This window comes from Trichomycterus rosablanca, chromosome 2 (genome assembly GCF_030014385.1).
Source record: "Trichomycterus rosablanca isolate fTriRos1 chromosome 2, fTriRos1.hap1, whole genome shotgun sequence".
NCBI classification, from domain to species: Eukaryota; Metazoa; Chordata; class Actinopteri; order Siluriformes; family Trichomycteridae; genus Trichomycterus; species Trichomycterus rosablanca.
The window spans coordinates 41,351,007-41,369,797 of NC_085989.1; the positions used below are offsets into that span (position 1 = coordinate 41,351,007).

General features: G+C 40.3%; 1 protein-coding gene across 1 annotated transcript in view; it reads left to right on the top strand.

Moving 5' to 3' along the window:
• ppap2d (phosphatidic acid phosphatase type 2D) overlaps positions 1-18,791 on the top strand; it is a 59,296-nt gene that overhangs the window by 26,658 nt on the left and 13,847 nt on the right. Inside the window, exon 2 of the mRNA XM_063015883.1 lies at positions 17,061-17,218. Within this exon, the coding sequence (XP_062871953.1) occupies positions 17,061-17,218 (158 nt within the window). The remainder of the gene's footprint in view (positions 1-17,060; positions 17,219-18,791) is intronic.

The window sequence follows — 18,791 nt, forward strand, 5'->3', positions numbered from 1 at the left end:
AAAAATTACACAACTTTTGACAGTTTCTCTGGGCCATTATTATTTTTCTGTTTGATTGATCAGTAGATTTTTATTTATCTTTAGATTGCATTGCTTCATCTGCTGTCAATGCCAAACTTGTCACAGGAGCTAACACGAAAAGTTCCCACAGGCACGTTTTATATTTTAAAATGTGGATCACTTTAACACATAATACAGTCCACACCCACATCCTGGAAGTTCCATAGCACTCAAGCTTAAAAGCATTTACTTTCACAAGTGCAAATGGACTAGGATCTGGACAAAAGTATGAGTTCAAAAACGTTCTCCAAACATTTCTTGGCCCACTGGTTCCCCACTGGTATTCTAAGTTCGTTAAGTTATTGAAAGGGTTTTTTCAGGCCATTTACGCACCTATACCCAGAACCTAAACTACACCTAGCCACTGATCCATTCCCCCTCTCTGTCCCCCTGTTTCTGCCAGTTCTTTCTGCTTTTCTCATTTTATTGTTGTTCTTGATTCCCACTGACCTCATTTCTGGGCTGTAACACTCCAATGTGCAAATCAGAAACAGAACTTTCTGTTGAAGAGAAGCACGGATCCTCCCTGTTGTGTGAGAAAACGTTGTAAATCCAAACATGGTCCGAGTTTTCTCTTCTTTTCTCTGCTCTTTTTTTCACTCCTGGCTTCTTGCTTCTTTTCTCATCTCATGTCATTTTGTCATATTTTTCTTCTCTTGTATTCTTCCCAGCAGTCTTTTTTTTTTTTTTTTAATTCTTTGCTTGTTTTATCTTGTCATACAACCCCAAATCAGAAAAAGTTGGGACACCATGGAAAATGCAAATATTAAAAAAACACAGAGCTTCTTACATTTACTTTGACTTTTATTTGATTGCAGACAGGGTGAACCTAGGATATTTCATGTTTTGTCTGGTCAACTTTATTTCATTTCTTAATAAACATCCATTCCTGCATTTCAAATCTGCAACATATTCCAATAAAAAAAGTTGTGACAGTAAAGCATTTACCACTTTGTTATGTTGCCATTCATTTTCACCACATGTAAAAGACGTTTTGGCACAGAGGAGACCAAGTGATTTAGTGTTTCAGCTTTTATTTTGTCCCATTCTTCCTGAAAACACGTCTTAAGATGTGCAACAGTACGGGGTCGTCGTTGTCGCATTTTTCGTTTCAAAATTCTCCACACATTCTTTATTGGGGACAGATCAGGACTGCAGGCAGGCCAGTCCAGTACCCATACCCTCTTCTTCCACAGTCATGCCTTTGTAATGTGTGCAGCATGTGGTTTTGCATTGTCTTGTTGAAAAATGCATGAACGTCCCTGGAAAAGATGACGTCTTGAAGGCAGCTCTAAGATCTCAATGTACTTTTCTGCATTAATGCTGCCATCACAGAAGTACAAATGACCTTTGCCAAGGGCACTGACACAGCCTCATACCATGATAGACCCTGGCTTTTGGATTTGCTGCTAATGGTTCTTTACGTCTGTGGTTCGGAGCACACGGAGTCCATTTTTTTCTAAAAAAAAAAAGACCTGGAATGCTGATTCATCTGACCACAATACACGTTTCCTCTGTGTGATGGTCCATCCTAGATGCCTCCGAGCCCAGAAAAGACATGGTTAACATAAGGCTTCTTTTTTGCACAGTAAAGTGACATTTGTGTATGTAACTCTGTATTGCAGTGCTTGACAAAGGTTTGCCAAAGTAATCCCTCACCCATGTGGTTATATCAGCTATTGTTGAGTGGCGGTTCTTGATGCAGTGTCGTCTAAGGGATCGAAGATCACAGGTGTTCAAATTAAGCTTGCGCTCTTGGCCTTTACACACTGAAATTCCTCCTGATTCCTTGAATCGTTTACTGATATTATGCACTGTAGAGGGAGAAATATGCAAATCCCTTCCAATTCTTGTTTGAGGTACAAACTGGGGATCCTCGGTCCACCTTTGCTCATCAAAGACAGCCTTTCCTGGATGCTGCTTTTGTATCAAACCATGATTACAATCACCTGTTGACATCACCTGTTTGGAATCACATTATTATTTCGTTTTTTCACCTCATTACTAGCCCTAATTTGCCTCCGTCCCAACTTTTTTTGGAATGTGTTGCAGACCTGAAATGCAGGAATGGAGGTATATTAATAAATGAAATGAAGTTGAGCAGATAAAACTTGAAATAACTTGGGTTTAAACTGTCCCAACTTGTTCTGATTTGGGGTTGTATTTCTTATCTATTCTTCTCTTTTCTAGTCTTTTTTTTGTCTTAACTTCTTATTTTTTCTTTTTATATTTTATCAGTTCTCATCTTGCCTCATCTCATTTGTTTTTGTTTGTTGCCCTGTTATCTTTTTGGGACACGTCTTATATTCTCTATTATATCGTCCGTTCTCATATCTTCTATTATTCTCTCTAAATCTTTTTTTTATCTTGTCTTCTTTCTTTTTTTTTTTCGTCTGACTGTTTTGTCTCTTTTATTCCAGTGACCTTTTTTCTAATTTGTTTTCTTCTCTTCTTTCCTCTTTAAATCTTCTCCTGTCGTCTCCTCCCATTTTATCTAGTCTGCTTTTCTCTTTTTCCATTTTCTCTGTACTCACAACATGCACAGCAGTGCTAAACACAGGCCGCTGTGATCTGTTAGTTTAGAGGCTTGTTGTGAACTTGTTGAGAGTAAATGTGAAAGGCCAGTGAACGAAACCTGACATTTATTTTTGTTGGATCTGCACTGTGGATGAATTTATGCACTTTTGATCTGATCTGCTGCAAGATTACACTACCTCTCTTCATCTTACACACTCAGACACACACACACACACACGTGCACTAATGGATCTGCTTGTATGGACAATCTAGTCCAGTCAATATCATTGACTTAGCCGACTTGGCCGAGCTAAACGCAGAGTGGAGAATCGCAGTCGTTTCCCATTATGGTTCAGACGCATTATCAATACCCCAGACACGCCGTCTCTCCTCCAGCCATCAGAGATGTGTTGTGATGTTCCACATGAGTGTTGAATTGATTTTTCAGAGTGCAACTCACGGATAATGAATTAAAGCGTCAATCACGCTGTTAGGTGAAAAACAGTTTCAGAGTTTAGGAAGATCTCTGAAAGGCTCGAAGGATCTGTTTCTTGCTGCGTACTGAACAAGTGACGATAATAAATCACTGCTTTCGGTGCTGAGAAATCATCATAAGCGCTGTCAAGCAGAGTCTCATTTTCATCACAAAACCAACAGCCCTACTTGTCAGCAATTAGCATCATGCTATTTCACACATGCTAATTAGTAGATAAGTTTGCCTCTGTTGTGGAACCGTTGAGCACTTATTATCAGCAATTCTCGACTTCTCTCCTAATGCTACTCTTGGGTGCTCAGTAGTTTTCTTCAATAAAACAAAATGCACAGATCAAATGAAAAGTCATACAGTCATGAGGCTTGGTCAACAGGTAGTAGTCCCTTGAGCTCAGTTTAATTAGCCTGACATTGGCACTATCACAAACTTCAATATCACTTCCCCATATAACATAGAGACAACATTTGTTTTTCTCTCTGATTACTCATCTTGTGCCCTACAAAAACGCCTCAAGAACCATACAGCTCCGCCCACTTACAATATTCAAAATCTGGTGCACACTGTCGTTGCCAGATGTCAATCAAAAACTTGACTGGAGCAAGCCAAGCACAAAGCACTCATATGCTGCTCTAACTCAGAAAGCACCAATAGTCATCAAACTTTAGAGGCACATACTGTTGGAGGTTCAAAGACTATGGCAAAATAACTGTAGTGTAACTGCAGTGATAGGTGGCACTATAACACTCACTCACTCACTCACTCACTCATTTTCTTAACCGCTTATCCAATCAGGGTCACGGGTGCTGGAGCCTATCCCAGCTTTTCAATGGGTGCAAGGCACACAGTAACACCCTGGACAGGGCGCCAGTCCATCGCAGGGCAGACATACGTACATACACACACACATACACACACCCATTCTCCTATAGGGCAATTCAGTGTCTCCAGTTAACCTGACTGCATGTTTTTGGACTGTGGGAGGAAGCCGGAGCTCCAGGAGGAAACTCACGCAGACACGGGGAGAACATGCAAACTCCGCACAGAAAGGACCCGGACTGCCCCGCCTGGGGATCGAACCCAGGACCTTCTTGCTGTGAGATGACAGTGCTACCCACTTAGCCACCGTGCCGCCCTGGCGCTATAACATGCAAGATAATGTTACGCAAACAACAGCTGCATACGAAATCACATACTTTAACAGTACGTACCAAATTCGAGGCAGTCCGCACTGGCCTGTAAAGCAGTATGCACTTTTACAATTTTAAAATCAAACCACATTAATTTTGTCGTTCTTTACAAAGCTACTCATAACGTTATTCAGGGTTGTACTTAATCATAACACTTTTAATTTTTGTCTTATTTACCCATTCTCCACTTTCCACCATCTTTCAGCTTTGGTTGAATCATGGGATAGATTATTGGACCGCAGTGTGCTGTGTTTGGATACACAAAACTGGCTGCCCATGCAGTAGGTCATCCGGGTACATCCTATGAGGCCATGAAGCCAAGCAAGCTATAGTAGGTGCCACCTACATGCCGCCTTCAGAACATGATGCCACTGTCTTAAATTCAAGTCTCTGGTGGCAGGGTAGCGCACTAATGGCAGAAATGCTCTTGAAATTCAGTTTTAACTGTAATCCAGTACATCTGGTCCTAATATTTATCATACAAAAAATTGATTATCGAGGGCAGGTGTGTTGAAGCTATACAGTGTGGTAGTTCTTAAGCGGCAGGGTTTTGTCTAGAATTAGGAATCATGTGTGTATTGAATACACGCTAACTACGCATACTTACACAGACCAGCTGCCTGCTGTGCAACAGCTGGGTCCTGAGGGGGATTTCTGTGGTTGTATTTGATAACACACCATCCATTACAGGGATTACAGGTGTGGGTCTGTGCGATTGTGTGTGTGTGCACCATGTTTAGATGCTGAGCTTCAAAATGAATGTAAAGGCTACTGTGGATATAATGGAAAATAAATTGAACCTATTTTAAAAATTAACATATTGTAAAATAATAATAATAATAATAATACATTCGACTTATATAGCGCCTTTCATAATACCCAAGGACGCTTCACATAGTGATTACAGTCAAGAACAACAATCAAATAGAAACACGAGAATGAAAGTGTTGAGTAAACAAGAACGTTTTAAGAAGAGATTTAAACTCAGAGAGAGAGGAAGAGAGACGAAGAGGGAGAGGAAGAGAGTTCCACAGTGTCGGGGCAGCAACACTAAATGATCTACCACCCATGGTGGTCAACCTAAACCTGGGTATAACAAGGAGACCAGCATCAAACGATCTTAGCCTGCGGGAAGAGACATAGCGATGTAAGAGATCAGCCAGATACAAGGGAGCCAGACCATGAAGTGCCTTGAAAGCTAGCATCAAAATTTTATATTGGATATGTTTATTGACTGGGAGCCAGTGGAGTTGTTCAAGTACCGGGGTGATATGTTCATGTTTTTTTGACCGGGTCAGTACTCGGGCAGCAGCATTCTGAGCAATCTGCAAGGGTCGGAGGGATTTTGATGGAAGTCCATAAAGGAGAGAATTGCAATAGTCCAGTTTGGAAGTGACAAAGGCATGTACCAGGGTCTCAGCAGCTTTAAACGAAAGGAACGGACGCAAACGGGTGACCTTTCGAAGCTGGAAGAAGGCAGACTTAGCCAATGAACAGATATGTGGCTCCAGTGACAGGAGAGGGTCGAACAACACCCCGAGATTACGTGCCTTAGAAGAAGGCTGAACAGAGATACCAGCAATAGTGAGGGATGTGTTAGAGAGAGAAGAGACAGCCAATTTAGAGCCAATAATGACATACTCCGTCTTATGGGCATTCAATAGAAGAAAGTTTGCACACAGCCATGAGTTGAGATCACAGATGCACTAGGTGAGGGATGGTGGTGGAAATGGATCAGATGGTATAAGGTTTAGATAAACCTGGGTGTCATCAGCGTAGCAGTGAAAATTTAACCCATGATGACGAAAAATTTCACCAAGGGGCAGGATGTAAATAAGAAACAGCAACGGTCCCAACACTGAGCCCTGGGGAACACCCTGCTTAACAGGAGCAACATCAGATGTGTGTTTACCTATGCCAATGAAATGATGCCTATCAGATAGATACGATTTAAACCAAGTCAAAACCATTTCAGAAAAACCAATGTCAGAGAGCCGGGTTATGAGAATTTCATGGTTAACCGTGTCAAAAGCAGCAGTAAGATCAAGGAGTAAAAGGATAGAAGCAAAACCTTTGTCAGATGAAAGAAGAAGGTCGTTGAGTACACACAAAAGTGCAGTCTCTGTGCTATGACGGCACGAAAACCAGATTGAAAGGTGTCAAAAAGATTGTTAGAATTCATGTAGTCTAGTAGCTGGGAGGCCACGACACGTTCCAGAATTTTTGCAATAAATGGGAGATTAGATATTGGTCTGTAATTACTTAATATGGAGCTATCTAAATCAGGTTTTTTAATTATGGGAGTACCAACAGAAGTTTTCAGAGCTACTGGAACATGACCAGATTCGAGAGAAAGGTTGACAAGGTGACAAATAGAGGGCAAAAGTGAAGAAATAACTTGCTTGAGAAGAACTGTAGGAGCAGGATCAAGGAATGAGGTAGTGGTCTTGGAGCCTGTTATAATTCTGGTGACGCAGACAGGATTGACAGATGCAAAAGACGAGAAAGTGTGCAGAGAAGAGGAAGTACAAAAAGAGATTGGAGAAGAGCGCAGTGATTTACATGTCTGATCTTTCAGTATTTCCTGGTAAATGTTGGACACTTTTTCCCTGAAAAAGTTAAGAAATGTATTACATAAGTCCGATGATGGAGCCAGGGAGTCTGAGGGGGGACGCAAAAGTTTATTCACAGTAGTAAAGAGTTGCTTGGGATCCAGGCCGGCCTTTGTAATTGTAGAAGTGTAGTAGGTAGTGCGAGCATTGTTTAAAGCCTCTTTATATCTGACCAAATGATCCAGATACGCTTGATGGTGTACGCATAAGCCTGTTTTCCTATATAGACGTTCAAGACGCCTACCAGCTGTTTTTAAACCACGAAGTTCTGCAGTAAACCAGGGTGAGGAATGCGAGGAGGGCACAGACCGAGTTATAACTGGAGCAAGGGTGTTAAGGGTATCGGCCATAGACTGATTGTAAACAGAGATGGCCTCATCTATGTCGCATAGTGAGGTAATAAGAGGTAAACTGGAAGATTCCAGGACAGAGGAGAAAGCTAACGGATCAACAGAGGAGATATTGCGGTAAGAGAGAAGGGTCTTAGAAGGGGGGTTAGCAGTGTGTAGTGAAATACATGATGTAATAAACAGATGATCAGATATGCCAATATCATGACCTGATACATTAGTGATAGTTCCGGCTGAGGAGCAAATCAAGTCCAAAATGTGACCATGTTTATGAGTTAAGAAATCCACATGTTGATACACTAACAACACAACAGTTGGACTAGGGCCCAGGATCCTAAGAGCCATGTACTCAAAATGAGCAGTTTCCTGCATCTTACACATAGTTATTTTTAATTTACTGCTAAAAAAGACGGCTAGACCCCCACCACGACCACTCAGCCTAGGTTCACAGAGATATTTAAAGCCAGGTGGGTTGGCCGCATTTAGATGAAAGAAGTCGCCTTGTGATTGCCAGGTTTCAGTCAGGAAGAGCAGGTCCAGGTGATGATGACCGATGAGGTTTTTAAGGAGGACGGCTTTATCAGACATGGAGCGGCAGTTGAACAGGGCCAGGTTTAGCTGACGACCTTGAGCAGATGAGGTTTGAGCAAAAGTGGGCAAGACCTTGGATTGTGGGACCTCACTTAAAACACTAAAGTCCACTCCTCGCTGGAACATCGATGGGTAGCTCCTAGGCCCAGGGACCGAGCCGTAAATCACAGGAATACCCGAGACAGATGACAAATACACAAAGTGTTGATGTCTGTTGCCACGGTGGATGTAGTATGGTCGACGTGTAATGCCAATGGAATGACATAACTTGTAAGTTGTGGAGTCAAGACGATATGAAGAGCGTAGATGATAAAGTTCAGCCAAGGAGTAAACACGCTGAGAGATTTCTTTAAAATCCGGCAGCTGCCACATGACTAGGCGAATAATCCACAGGTAAGTGATCCAGACATAAGGTAACATAACAGATCCAAGAAATCGTACAGGTACAAGTAGGCTCACGCAAGCAGAAGACCTACATGTATCCAACCGCTTACCATACAGTCACCACAAAAATACCGAGTAGCTAAAAGCTAGGCTGCGTTAGCCCGAGACACAACCCGAACCACAGACCGGTGTTCAGCAATGGACGTAACTAAAGCCGGACTGGCAGTAAACAACAGATTGAGAGAAATGAAGTTCACTCACCCATGTTGAAGCTAACGGAACGGGCTATGAGAAGAGAGCTCGCACACAAGCACATAGCAACCGGCTAAAAGTGGAAGGCTTAGCGTTAGTCGTGATCCAGAAAAAGCGAGGAGTCAAAGTAGAAAATCCAGAAAAAAACAGTCCAATGCAGAGCCAAAAAATACAAAAAGCAGAAAAAATAAATAAATGAAGCACATGAAACAAAAAGAGAGAAGATTCAGGAGCAGCGGCAGGAGCGGCAGCACAAAACGCGCACAGCGTACCCTACAACCGGAAGTATGCACTTGAAAACATGAAATATCTTGATTGAATGACTGAAAGATTTTGGTAACGTTAGTCCTACCTAACAACATTATTGTATACTGGAATAGGCTAAAAGAGTTATATTTCCCTATGTACTGCAGTTGGATCTTTAAACACATCTTCTGCTTTGCAGATATTTAATGGTTTGTTATACTTTGTGAGTGATTTATGATAAACCTACATACGTGTTGGTTGTCTTTGCAAACAGTTCTAGATCTACAATATATTTAGGTGATGGCTTTCAAATACAAACGGTATTAGCAAGGCCCAAAATTGGCTGGCAGGTAATATAAAATTAAGCACATTTGGTGTAGCTGTCAAACACATTGGACTCATTGTCTCACTAATTCTGTTTTGCTCTGGTTATTATTGACTTGTCAGTAATAACCAAAACAGCTGTCAGTGACATTTTAAAGGCCATGCAAAGCACAATTACACACTTGATCTGAGTACATGTGTATATTTTGCAAAGAAATACCTACCTGTTTTAGTGTTTCCATGTGTTGTCATTTCTGTCTACTCCAATACAGAGTGCTATAGACTAAAATCTGATCACATGATTAAAAGTGAAAAAATTTTTATAAACTGCAAAATATAACTGGCTTATTGGCCAAGTAGCTAGACACTTTTTTGCTGAGAATTAAACCAAACATACTAGAGTTTATAGTCATCAACACAAAGCAGATTTTATGCAGCTGTCCAAAACATTTCACTTAAATTGAGTTAAGAAAATACTTTTCTATGGGAGTCTTATTCGTGGTTGATCGTATAAACACATTTGGACCTTTTTTGCTTTACAAACCACAGATGTTGGTCAGTTTTGTTTGGAAGATTTGTTTACCTGGTGTACAAACATATGTTTGAGTTACTGTCAGTGGTGTGTCTTACACAAACTGTTATAGGTTTACCTTATAGTTTATAATCCCTCTCAGAAGCTTACTTAGCAGACTTGACCAAAAATGGACATCAACTTTATAAGCAGTTGATGGTTACAAACAGATATTAGTCTACATATCTTATGGGGTCAGAGGTCTACTTTATAAGCACACATTTGCTAATTCATAACATTTACTTAATTTACATTTAAAACATTTGTAACTTTGCTTTTTAATAGTAGATGATATTTAGAAATGATTGTTTACATTATTTTTAAACCTTGGATCATGATAAACAGTTCTGATGCTCTGATTGGCTTAAACAATTTGTATGGAATAATAATTGTTGCTCGATTTCCGTAATAATAGAGCATGTATTTTCGATTGTTGCTTATCTGTGTTTTGGCTTTTACAGATTGGTTACTTTGACGTACACCGATCAGCCATAACATTAAAACCACCTCCTTGTTTCTACACTCACCGTCCATGTTATCAGCTCCACCTACCATACAGAAGCACTTCTAGTAGTTCTACAATTACTAACTGTAGTCCATCTGTGTCTCTGCATGCTTTGTTAACCCCCTTTCTTCAATGGTCAGGACTCTCCCAGGACCACTACAGAGTAGGTATTATTTAGGTGGTGGATCATTCTCAGCACTGCAGTGACACTGACATGGTGGTGGTGTGTTAGTGTGTGTTGTGCTGGTATGAGTGGATCAGACACAGCAATGCTGATGGAGTTTTTAAACACCTCACTGTCACTGCTGGACTGAGAATAGTCCACCAACCAAAAATATATCCAGCCAACAGCGCCCCGTGGGCAGCGTCCTGTGACCACGGATGAAGGTCTAGAAGATGACCAACTCAAACAGCAGCGATAGATGAGCGATCATCTCTGACTTTACATCTACAAGGTGGACCAACTAGGTAGGAGTGTCTAATAGAGTGGACAGTGAGTGGACATGGTATTTAAAATCTCCAGCAGTACAAACATCCAATTTGGCCTAATTTACACTTTATAGTCCTCTTTACAAACATTTTATGGCCTACTTCACATGTCAAAAGGTTTATAATCTCCTAAATGTGTGGTCATTGACTATTTTGCAAGCAGTTTAGGGTCTTCTTGACACAAATATGTACATGTCTGTTTTTTCCTCTCCCACCACTGAATGTGAATTTTATGTTTTTTTTTCCCTAATAAAGCTCCTATTCTAAATAAGTAATTTACATATATCACTGTGGTGTCTATGGTTTTTGATGTTTCCAGAAAAGTCAGTTTAACATTTACAGTTATTTCAAGGATGCTTTTATTCAAAGCAACTTACATTTGTTACCAAATATCATACAAGCAATTGAGGGTTAAGGACCCAAAATCGGTATCCTTGCAAAAGTGTGGTATGAACCAGTCTCTGATCAATAGTCTAGTACCTCAGTCGCTGAACTGTTTTACACCAGATTCACCTGTCTTATTAGTTCATTTAAACCCGAACTCATGCTAATGTTGGACATGTTGGATTTACACCGTTTGTTTAATAACCCTTGGTGGTGAAATGTTTGTGTTTTAACACATAATCTTAGCAGCTTTGCTAACACAGATCACCTGATTTTTTTCTTCTTCTGAGCACTCAGTTTCTCAACTGTAATGAAAAATGGCAGCATGTAGAGCAGCAACACCAGATTTTTTTGGGCTACACTAATGTCCCCCATCCACACACACAGGGCTTAATGAGGCCTAAGAGTGGAACATTATGATGCAGTGCTGCAAACTGAAGTGCCTGCAGGGGGATCTGAATGAAATGAGATGTTTGTTATTTCTTCCACTTCCCTCTTTACAGTTCTCAAACACATTTAAACGACAGCATTTGCTTAATTAATCATCTTAATTTACTTTAATTCAAAAGAAGTATGATGCATATGGATAGCTTTTTTCCCTCCCGTATATTTAGTACTATCACATAAATAAATTCATCATGTTTTGCTACAGACTGGATGAACATTGGAAGAACAAACCATGACATTTTACAGATGTTTTAACTTAAAATTAGGCTAAACGTATGCATGAACGAATGCATTCCTTTTTGGTAAAGGAAAGTTTGCACTAGCCTGCATCTGTTAAAAGAATTTGCCTTATATTTGTTAGCTGTTATGACCATGTAGAGCAATAATTGGACCTTATGAACTTCACCCATTCCGTTATGTATTTTTTAAGTGTTGTAGCCACACCTTTTGCTAACAGGTGCATAACATTAATGGCACATGTAATGCTTTCAACTGTGGCAACCAATGAACGTAAGATATATAAAGACTTTTGTATAAAGAATCTCCTGTGGCCTACAACTAACCCTGTGCTTAACTCCAGTAAGGACATTTGGGATACTATAAAACGTTCATTTCAAGCTAGACCTTCATGTCTTGCATTAATGCCTCCAGACACACTACAAAACCTTGAATGTACTCTTGCCAGAAAAAAGGCTTTTATACACTATATTGCCAAAAGTATTCACTCACCCATTCAAATCATTGAATTCATGTGTTGCAATCACTTCCATGGCCACAGGTGTGTAAAACCAAGCACCTAGGCAAGCAGACTGCTTCTACAAACTGTTCCAACATGACTGCGCACCAGTGCACAAAGCAAGGTCCATAAAGACATGGATGAGTGAGTTTGGTGTGGAAGAACTTGACTGGCCTGCACAGAGTCCTGACCTCAACCCGATAGAACACCTTTGGGATGAATTAGAGCAGATACTGCGAGCCAGGGCTTCTCGTCCAACATCAGTGTCTGATCTCACAAATGCGCTTCTGGGAGAATGATCAAAAATTCCCATAAACACACTCCTAAACCCTGTGGAAAGCCTTCCCAGAAGAGTTGAAGCTGTTATAGCTACAAAGGGTGGGCCGACATCATATTAAACCCTATGGATTAAGAATGGGACGTAACTCAGCTTCATATGTGTGTGAAGGCAGACGAGCAAATACTTTTGGCAATATAGTGTATATGCTAAAGGAAAGCCAAACTTTAATACTTTAAATTTATTTCGTTAGACACTATAATCAAATTAGAACAGAATCAGTAACATAGTTCAGTTTGACTTTTGCCCTTGCAGCAGTGGTTGCACTTTGAATAAGGTAACATGTGATTCAGTCTGCCTCAGGCTACGGCGTATTGGAACATAAAATGTGATGTTTTGTTTGTTATTTTAATAAAGACGGTTTACTTTCAGAGTGGAAAGTTCTCTCAGAATGTGTAGACGTGGAGGTGTGTTATTTGTGTCGTAGCATGCCGTGCTCCATGCTCACTACTGACTGCATTGATGGCAGTTTAGGTTTCACTCATGTCAAGTCAATATTTATCATCCAATTCCTTTACATATATACACTGGGGTAAGATTTCCAGCCTCCAGGAGACTGGGGCGATGTGAACAGTATAGCAGTATAGCTAATATACACAGGGCGATGAGGACAATGAGAACTGCAGAGTACAGCAGGGGTTGTTAGTAGGTTAGACATGTCTGTGATTCATTTACCTGCATGATGAATGATCATTCACTAGTATTAGAGGTCAAATATAGAAATACATTGTTTTCTACTTGTTGATGTGTATTAATGTATTGGCAAAATGCTAAATTATATCTATGCCCCTGTGGTCTGTGTCATTGTTGCTGTTGTTTGGATTGTGGAACTATTGGTTTAGACATGTCTACACTAACTTTATTTACTAACAAACAGTGGTCAGTGGTAGCCAAGTGGGTAGAGCTTTGTCAATTTAAGTCCAGTCTCTGCTCCTTGAGCAAGGCCTTTAAACCTGTCTGCTTCAGGAGCGCTGTATAATGTCTGATCCCAGCTTCCGAACGAGCTGAGATATGCAGGAAAATAATTTAATTGTACTATATACATCAGAGATGTTCACAAGTCACAAAATACAAGTCACAAGTTTTTAGGCTAGAGTCCGAGTCAAGTCACAAGTCTTTAAACTAGAGTCCAAGTCAAGTACCAAGTCAATATAATATACCCAAAATATATATTGGAAATGTATTATAAACAAATAATATGTAAGTTCAGATAAAAAACAACAACAGATTAGCAACTGTATTTTGCCGTTTTACTTAGTGCCTTTACTTTCCTAGTCATTGTGCAAATGAATGTAATTTCCGTAACAAGAAGGTACCAGTTAAAAGCTTAAACTGATACGTTTTGTTTTCATTGCAAAACAAAAGCGTGCGATAAATCACGGCACAGCGGCCAAAATCCAAAACTCAGCAAAAAACCAAAACATAACCATTGCTTACCTCAGCTTATGTTCTTTCAGATGCTATTAAATTTATAACCATGTGTCCCATTAGGAATATAATCCGTTATTTTGTAAATGTGCTTATAATTAAAAACCTAAAAACTTTTCCCGGTTGTGAAGTAAAACACGAACTCGTTAGAAAGTCAATCAAGCATTTCATTGACAATCATAAAATCAGAAGGTCTGATTGGTTCAGAAAGTGGTCTTTCAACCATTAGCGCCAATTCTGTAGGAGCGTCACGCGTATTGTCACACGTATCTAATGTTAACACATGCTGACGCTAGGGACTCTTGTTGTTTACAAGTCATTTTTTTGCTAGTCATGAGTCGAGTTATTTGAAACGAGTCCGAGTCTGAAGTCACTGTGTGTTTATATGACTAATAAAGGCATTCTTCTTATTAAAGAATTGCTGTGTTTATACTGGTCAGAACAGGTTTATACATAATTGATTATACAGATAAGTTTTAAATAGACTTACATGTTTGCTTGCTTCTAAAACATACGCTATATCATACGATTCTACAAGGGATCTTCAAAAAGTTTCCGCACTTTTACATTTTGGTTCGAAACGGTGAGGGTGGGAGGAGTAGTAATTGGTCGTGTCTGAGAGACTGAGAGAGAGCTTATAGTCTGGATTTAGCACCATCTGATTTCCACCTTTTTGGACGCTCAAAGAAGCTTTAAGGGGAAGAAGATTTTCATGTGATGATGATGTGAAAGCAGCGGTGCATTAGTGGCTACGCGCTCAACCAAAAAAATTTTTTTTCTGATGGCATTAAAAGTGGGTACGCAGTGGAATAAATGCATCAGAAGCTGACGATGTAGAAAAGTGATATCATTTGTTTTTGAAATTCTTAATAAATAGAGGTAAAAAAAAAGTGCGGAAACTTTTTGAAGAACCCTCATAAATTCAAACGGAATACTATCCTTCAGCAATACTATCCTTCACTTTTCCAAGAAGGCTTTTGGAAGTTTGCCTAGCTTGGTTCCTAAAGCAATGATCATGGACAGGCCTCAGTTTGCAACCCCTTTGGTTCCTCAGTTTGCACTTTCCTCTACATTGATCCATCCTGCGTGTGCTTGCGTGTGTGCTCGGTGTGTTGTGTGGTCACGTACTTCACAGCGTCCCTGGCAGAGCCTAAACAGAGTTTGTGTCTGGCTTCGTTCCAGTGGGTGGAGAGAAGGATCGAGAGGAGGGTTAATGATCAATCCCATGCTCTCTCTGGGTCGAGGACTGAGAGAGGGCATGGGACCGAGCAGGGTCAGGAGAGCAAATGAGAGAACGAATAGGAGAATGGGAGAGAAAGGGAAATAAAGAGAGAAGGAGAATTCTTTGAGAAAGCAGGCAGGAATTCAACACAAATTGTTGTTCTCATAATCACACCCAGCGTTTGCGGATACAGTCGCGGCTTCCTCATGTTACCCACTGCTGTGTGTTTACTCAATCAGTGGGATCTTGGAAGTGGCCATGACTTTTTTTTTTTTTTTAGAATTCCCTGCTCTCTGCTTATCAGGACCCAGCAGGAAACGACTCAGGTAACAGCCGCTGTAAAATGCACCGTGAGAGCTTCATGCTGTTTAATCATTAATGCTGCAGGGTTTTTTTCCTGCAGCGGTTCACAGAGTATTCAGGGTGTGACCGTACCAGCAGGATCTTTTATCCCATATGTTGCCCACTAAAATGGTTAAATTTGTCCTTTTTTAATTTATTTATTCATTTAATCAGTCAAAAGTTTTCTTTTACTGTAAATAAATCGATAATTGATGCTTTGTCTGGTTTTTATCAGGAATTTGTTAATCTTTTAAGTGTATTTCAATTTATGAGTGTTATTTAATGACTGTTGTGGTACTTTTGTTTATAAAAGTCTGAAGTCTGTGAATCACATTTTCCCATTTTAGTAAGGCCCTACTTGGCCCTACTTATCCATCCATCCATCCATCTACACTATATTGCCAAAAGTATTCACTCACCCATCCAAATAATTGAATTCAGGTGTTCCAATCACTTTCATGGCCACAGGTGTATAAAACCAAGCACCCAGGCATGCAGACTGCTTCTACTAACATTAGTGAAAGAATGGGTCGCTTTCAGGAGCTCAGTGAATTCCAGCGTGGTACCGTGATAGGATGCCACCTGTGCAACAAGTCCAGTCGTGAAATTTCCTCGCTACTAAATATTCCACAGTCAACTGTCAGTGGTATTATAACAAAGTGGAAGCGATTGGGAATGACAGCAACTCAGCCACCAAGTGGTAGGCCACGTAAAATGACAGAGCGGGGTCAGCGGATGCTGAGGCGCATAGTGCGCAGAGGTCGCCAACTTTCTGCAGAGTCAATCGCTACAGACCTCCAAACTTCATGTGACCTTCAGATTAGTCCAAGAACAGTGTGTAGAGAGCTTCATGGAATGGGTTTCCATGGCCGAGCAGCTGCATCCAAGTCCTACATCACCAAGCAGACGAGAAAATACTTTTGGCAATATAGTGTATCTATCACACCCCATACAGCTATATACCTCAATGCACAATGACAGGTCCAGAATCGACCTTATTAATGTCGCTTTTTGTACAGACTGCCTAACAAATGAGTTATACTGCTAATCAATCCACTTTTTTAGTTTTACCATTAGTTGAAGAATAAAGGATCATTGTAATTGCTTTGCAGAGTGAGTCAAGTATGAAATAGTTGTGCTGATGTAATGGTTAAAACATATTTACCTAATCAGATGTCATGACGGGTGCTGCCTGTTGTACAAATAAAACACCTACTGGCCAATCACAGTTGAGAATTTAACAGCACCATGGTTTGGTTTGACAGTTATTGTACAGTAAATAAAACTGCCCCCTTTCTAATAGTTTTCTTCCTTGATAAAAGACCCTATTTCACCCTGATTTCCAGCCTATTAGAATAGTGCTCCACTTCTTTTTGAAAGATCTATGTGAGACAAGTCAGGTCGTCCTTTCCACTCTCAGACAGGACTGACAGGCTGAAAGCTTAAGCATGCTCTAATTGCACATAACTCTGCTCAAGCAGCTAATCTCGATGTCATCTGACTGTAATTCCCGAACCCCTGTCTGGCGTATGGATATTTTTGACAGGCACGTAACCCCCCTGTCTCTCATTTTACCTCTGCAGCCTCTATTCCGTTCTTCGCGTGTGAGATGAAAGCCGTAAAACCGTACAAGCGAGGCTTTTTCTGTGGAGACCCCTGCATTACCTACCCATATGTGGAGAAGGAGGCCATATCAGACGGTGTACTCATCACCGGAGGAATCATCATTACAGGGCTGTCGGTGAGAAATACACACATACACACTCACACACACTTGTTGCCAGATCTTTAAATATTTCATTGGAATACCCTGGACAGTTAAACAGTTGGTTATAACACAGCAATTGCTTAATAACTTATTTTTTTATACTCAAGCACTGGGTTCTTTAATTTAGTCTGCTGTTTACTGTAGGAAACTGTTTATGTAACAAAATGATTTGCTTTACACCACATGATTATATGTTGGTTCAAATGGGATCATTCATTCATTTATTGTCTGTTTTACCGCAGCTTTATCCTATTTAGGGTCGTGTTGTGTACGATTCATTGGGCAAAAGGTAGGAAACATCCCAGACAGGTTGCTAGTCCATCACAGGGCAAACACACACACAGAGCAATTTTAGTATCTCCAATTACCCTGACTGCATGTCTTTAGACTGTGGGAGGAAACCAGAGCTCCCAGAGGAAACCCACATGGACACAGGGAGAACATGCAAACTCCCAGATGATCATTTTCATCTGGGAACAAACCCAGGTACTTCTGATTAACAACAAGGATTTAAGATTTATTAAATAAATAAATAACTAACCTAACTGAAAATGGAAACAATAAAAATAATACATGAAAATAATGCCATAAACGAAGCTAGTTAATGATTTGAAATTTACATTTTGAAAGCAGTTATAGTAACAAAATCAAGTGTACAAAAAAGTGTAGGATCCTAATACTATTTTCAAATAAGAACCAATGTGTCCAGTGATTATTAATAATTAATCATATATAATTATTAGTTTATATTTTAGATATACAGTGATATATGATAGATATATAATGATATATAATGCTTATTGTGGCAGGTCGGGAGCCATTAACTATAAGGCAGTAATACCACCCTAGACCCATCGCAGGGCTTCAGCCACCCCAACACTCTGTCATGGCCAATCATATCTGTGTAAACACATGGACGGCCAATAGCACAGTTGAGATTCGAACCTTTGGTGGGCTGGTGCACCATCGAAGTGTCTATATCCAGGCGCTTATATCTAGTGATGCCCTACCTAAATGTTTTTTGTACCTATTACATTACCCCAGTAGGCTGCTCAGGTGGTGCTGTGGTAAATTACGCTAACCCTTTACCTCTAGGATCCATGATTGGCTATGTCTGTGAGGGTTGGCAGAGGCTACGCCATGGATTTGCGTCCTGTTCAGGTGTGTTACCGCATTGCTCCCAGTGACTTGGAGTAAGCCAGACCCACTGAGGCACTGACCAGGATAAAACATTGTTAAAAAGAATATATCTAATTCCTTTTTGCACTCTGGACACCCCTGCCTCTCGACAGGAAAAAAAAACAGGCTAGCACATTCCTCCTCTGACACGTGTAATGCCACCAGCCACTACTTTAAATTCACACCACTTGTGTCAGCACCTCTCAGCCAGTCAGTCGACCAGACATGTTTTTTGAATTCCACAGGCTGATGGAATGTACGAGATATTCTTAAGGAATAGCAACAAAAATGTAAGATTAAACGTTTTGTTAGCAAGTAGCTGTAGACTTATGATGATACAAATCTGAAAATGTTCATCCCTAATTTA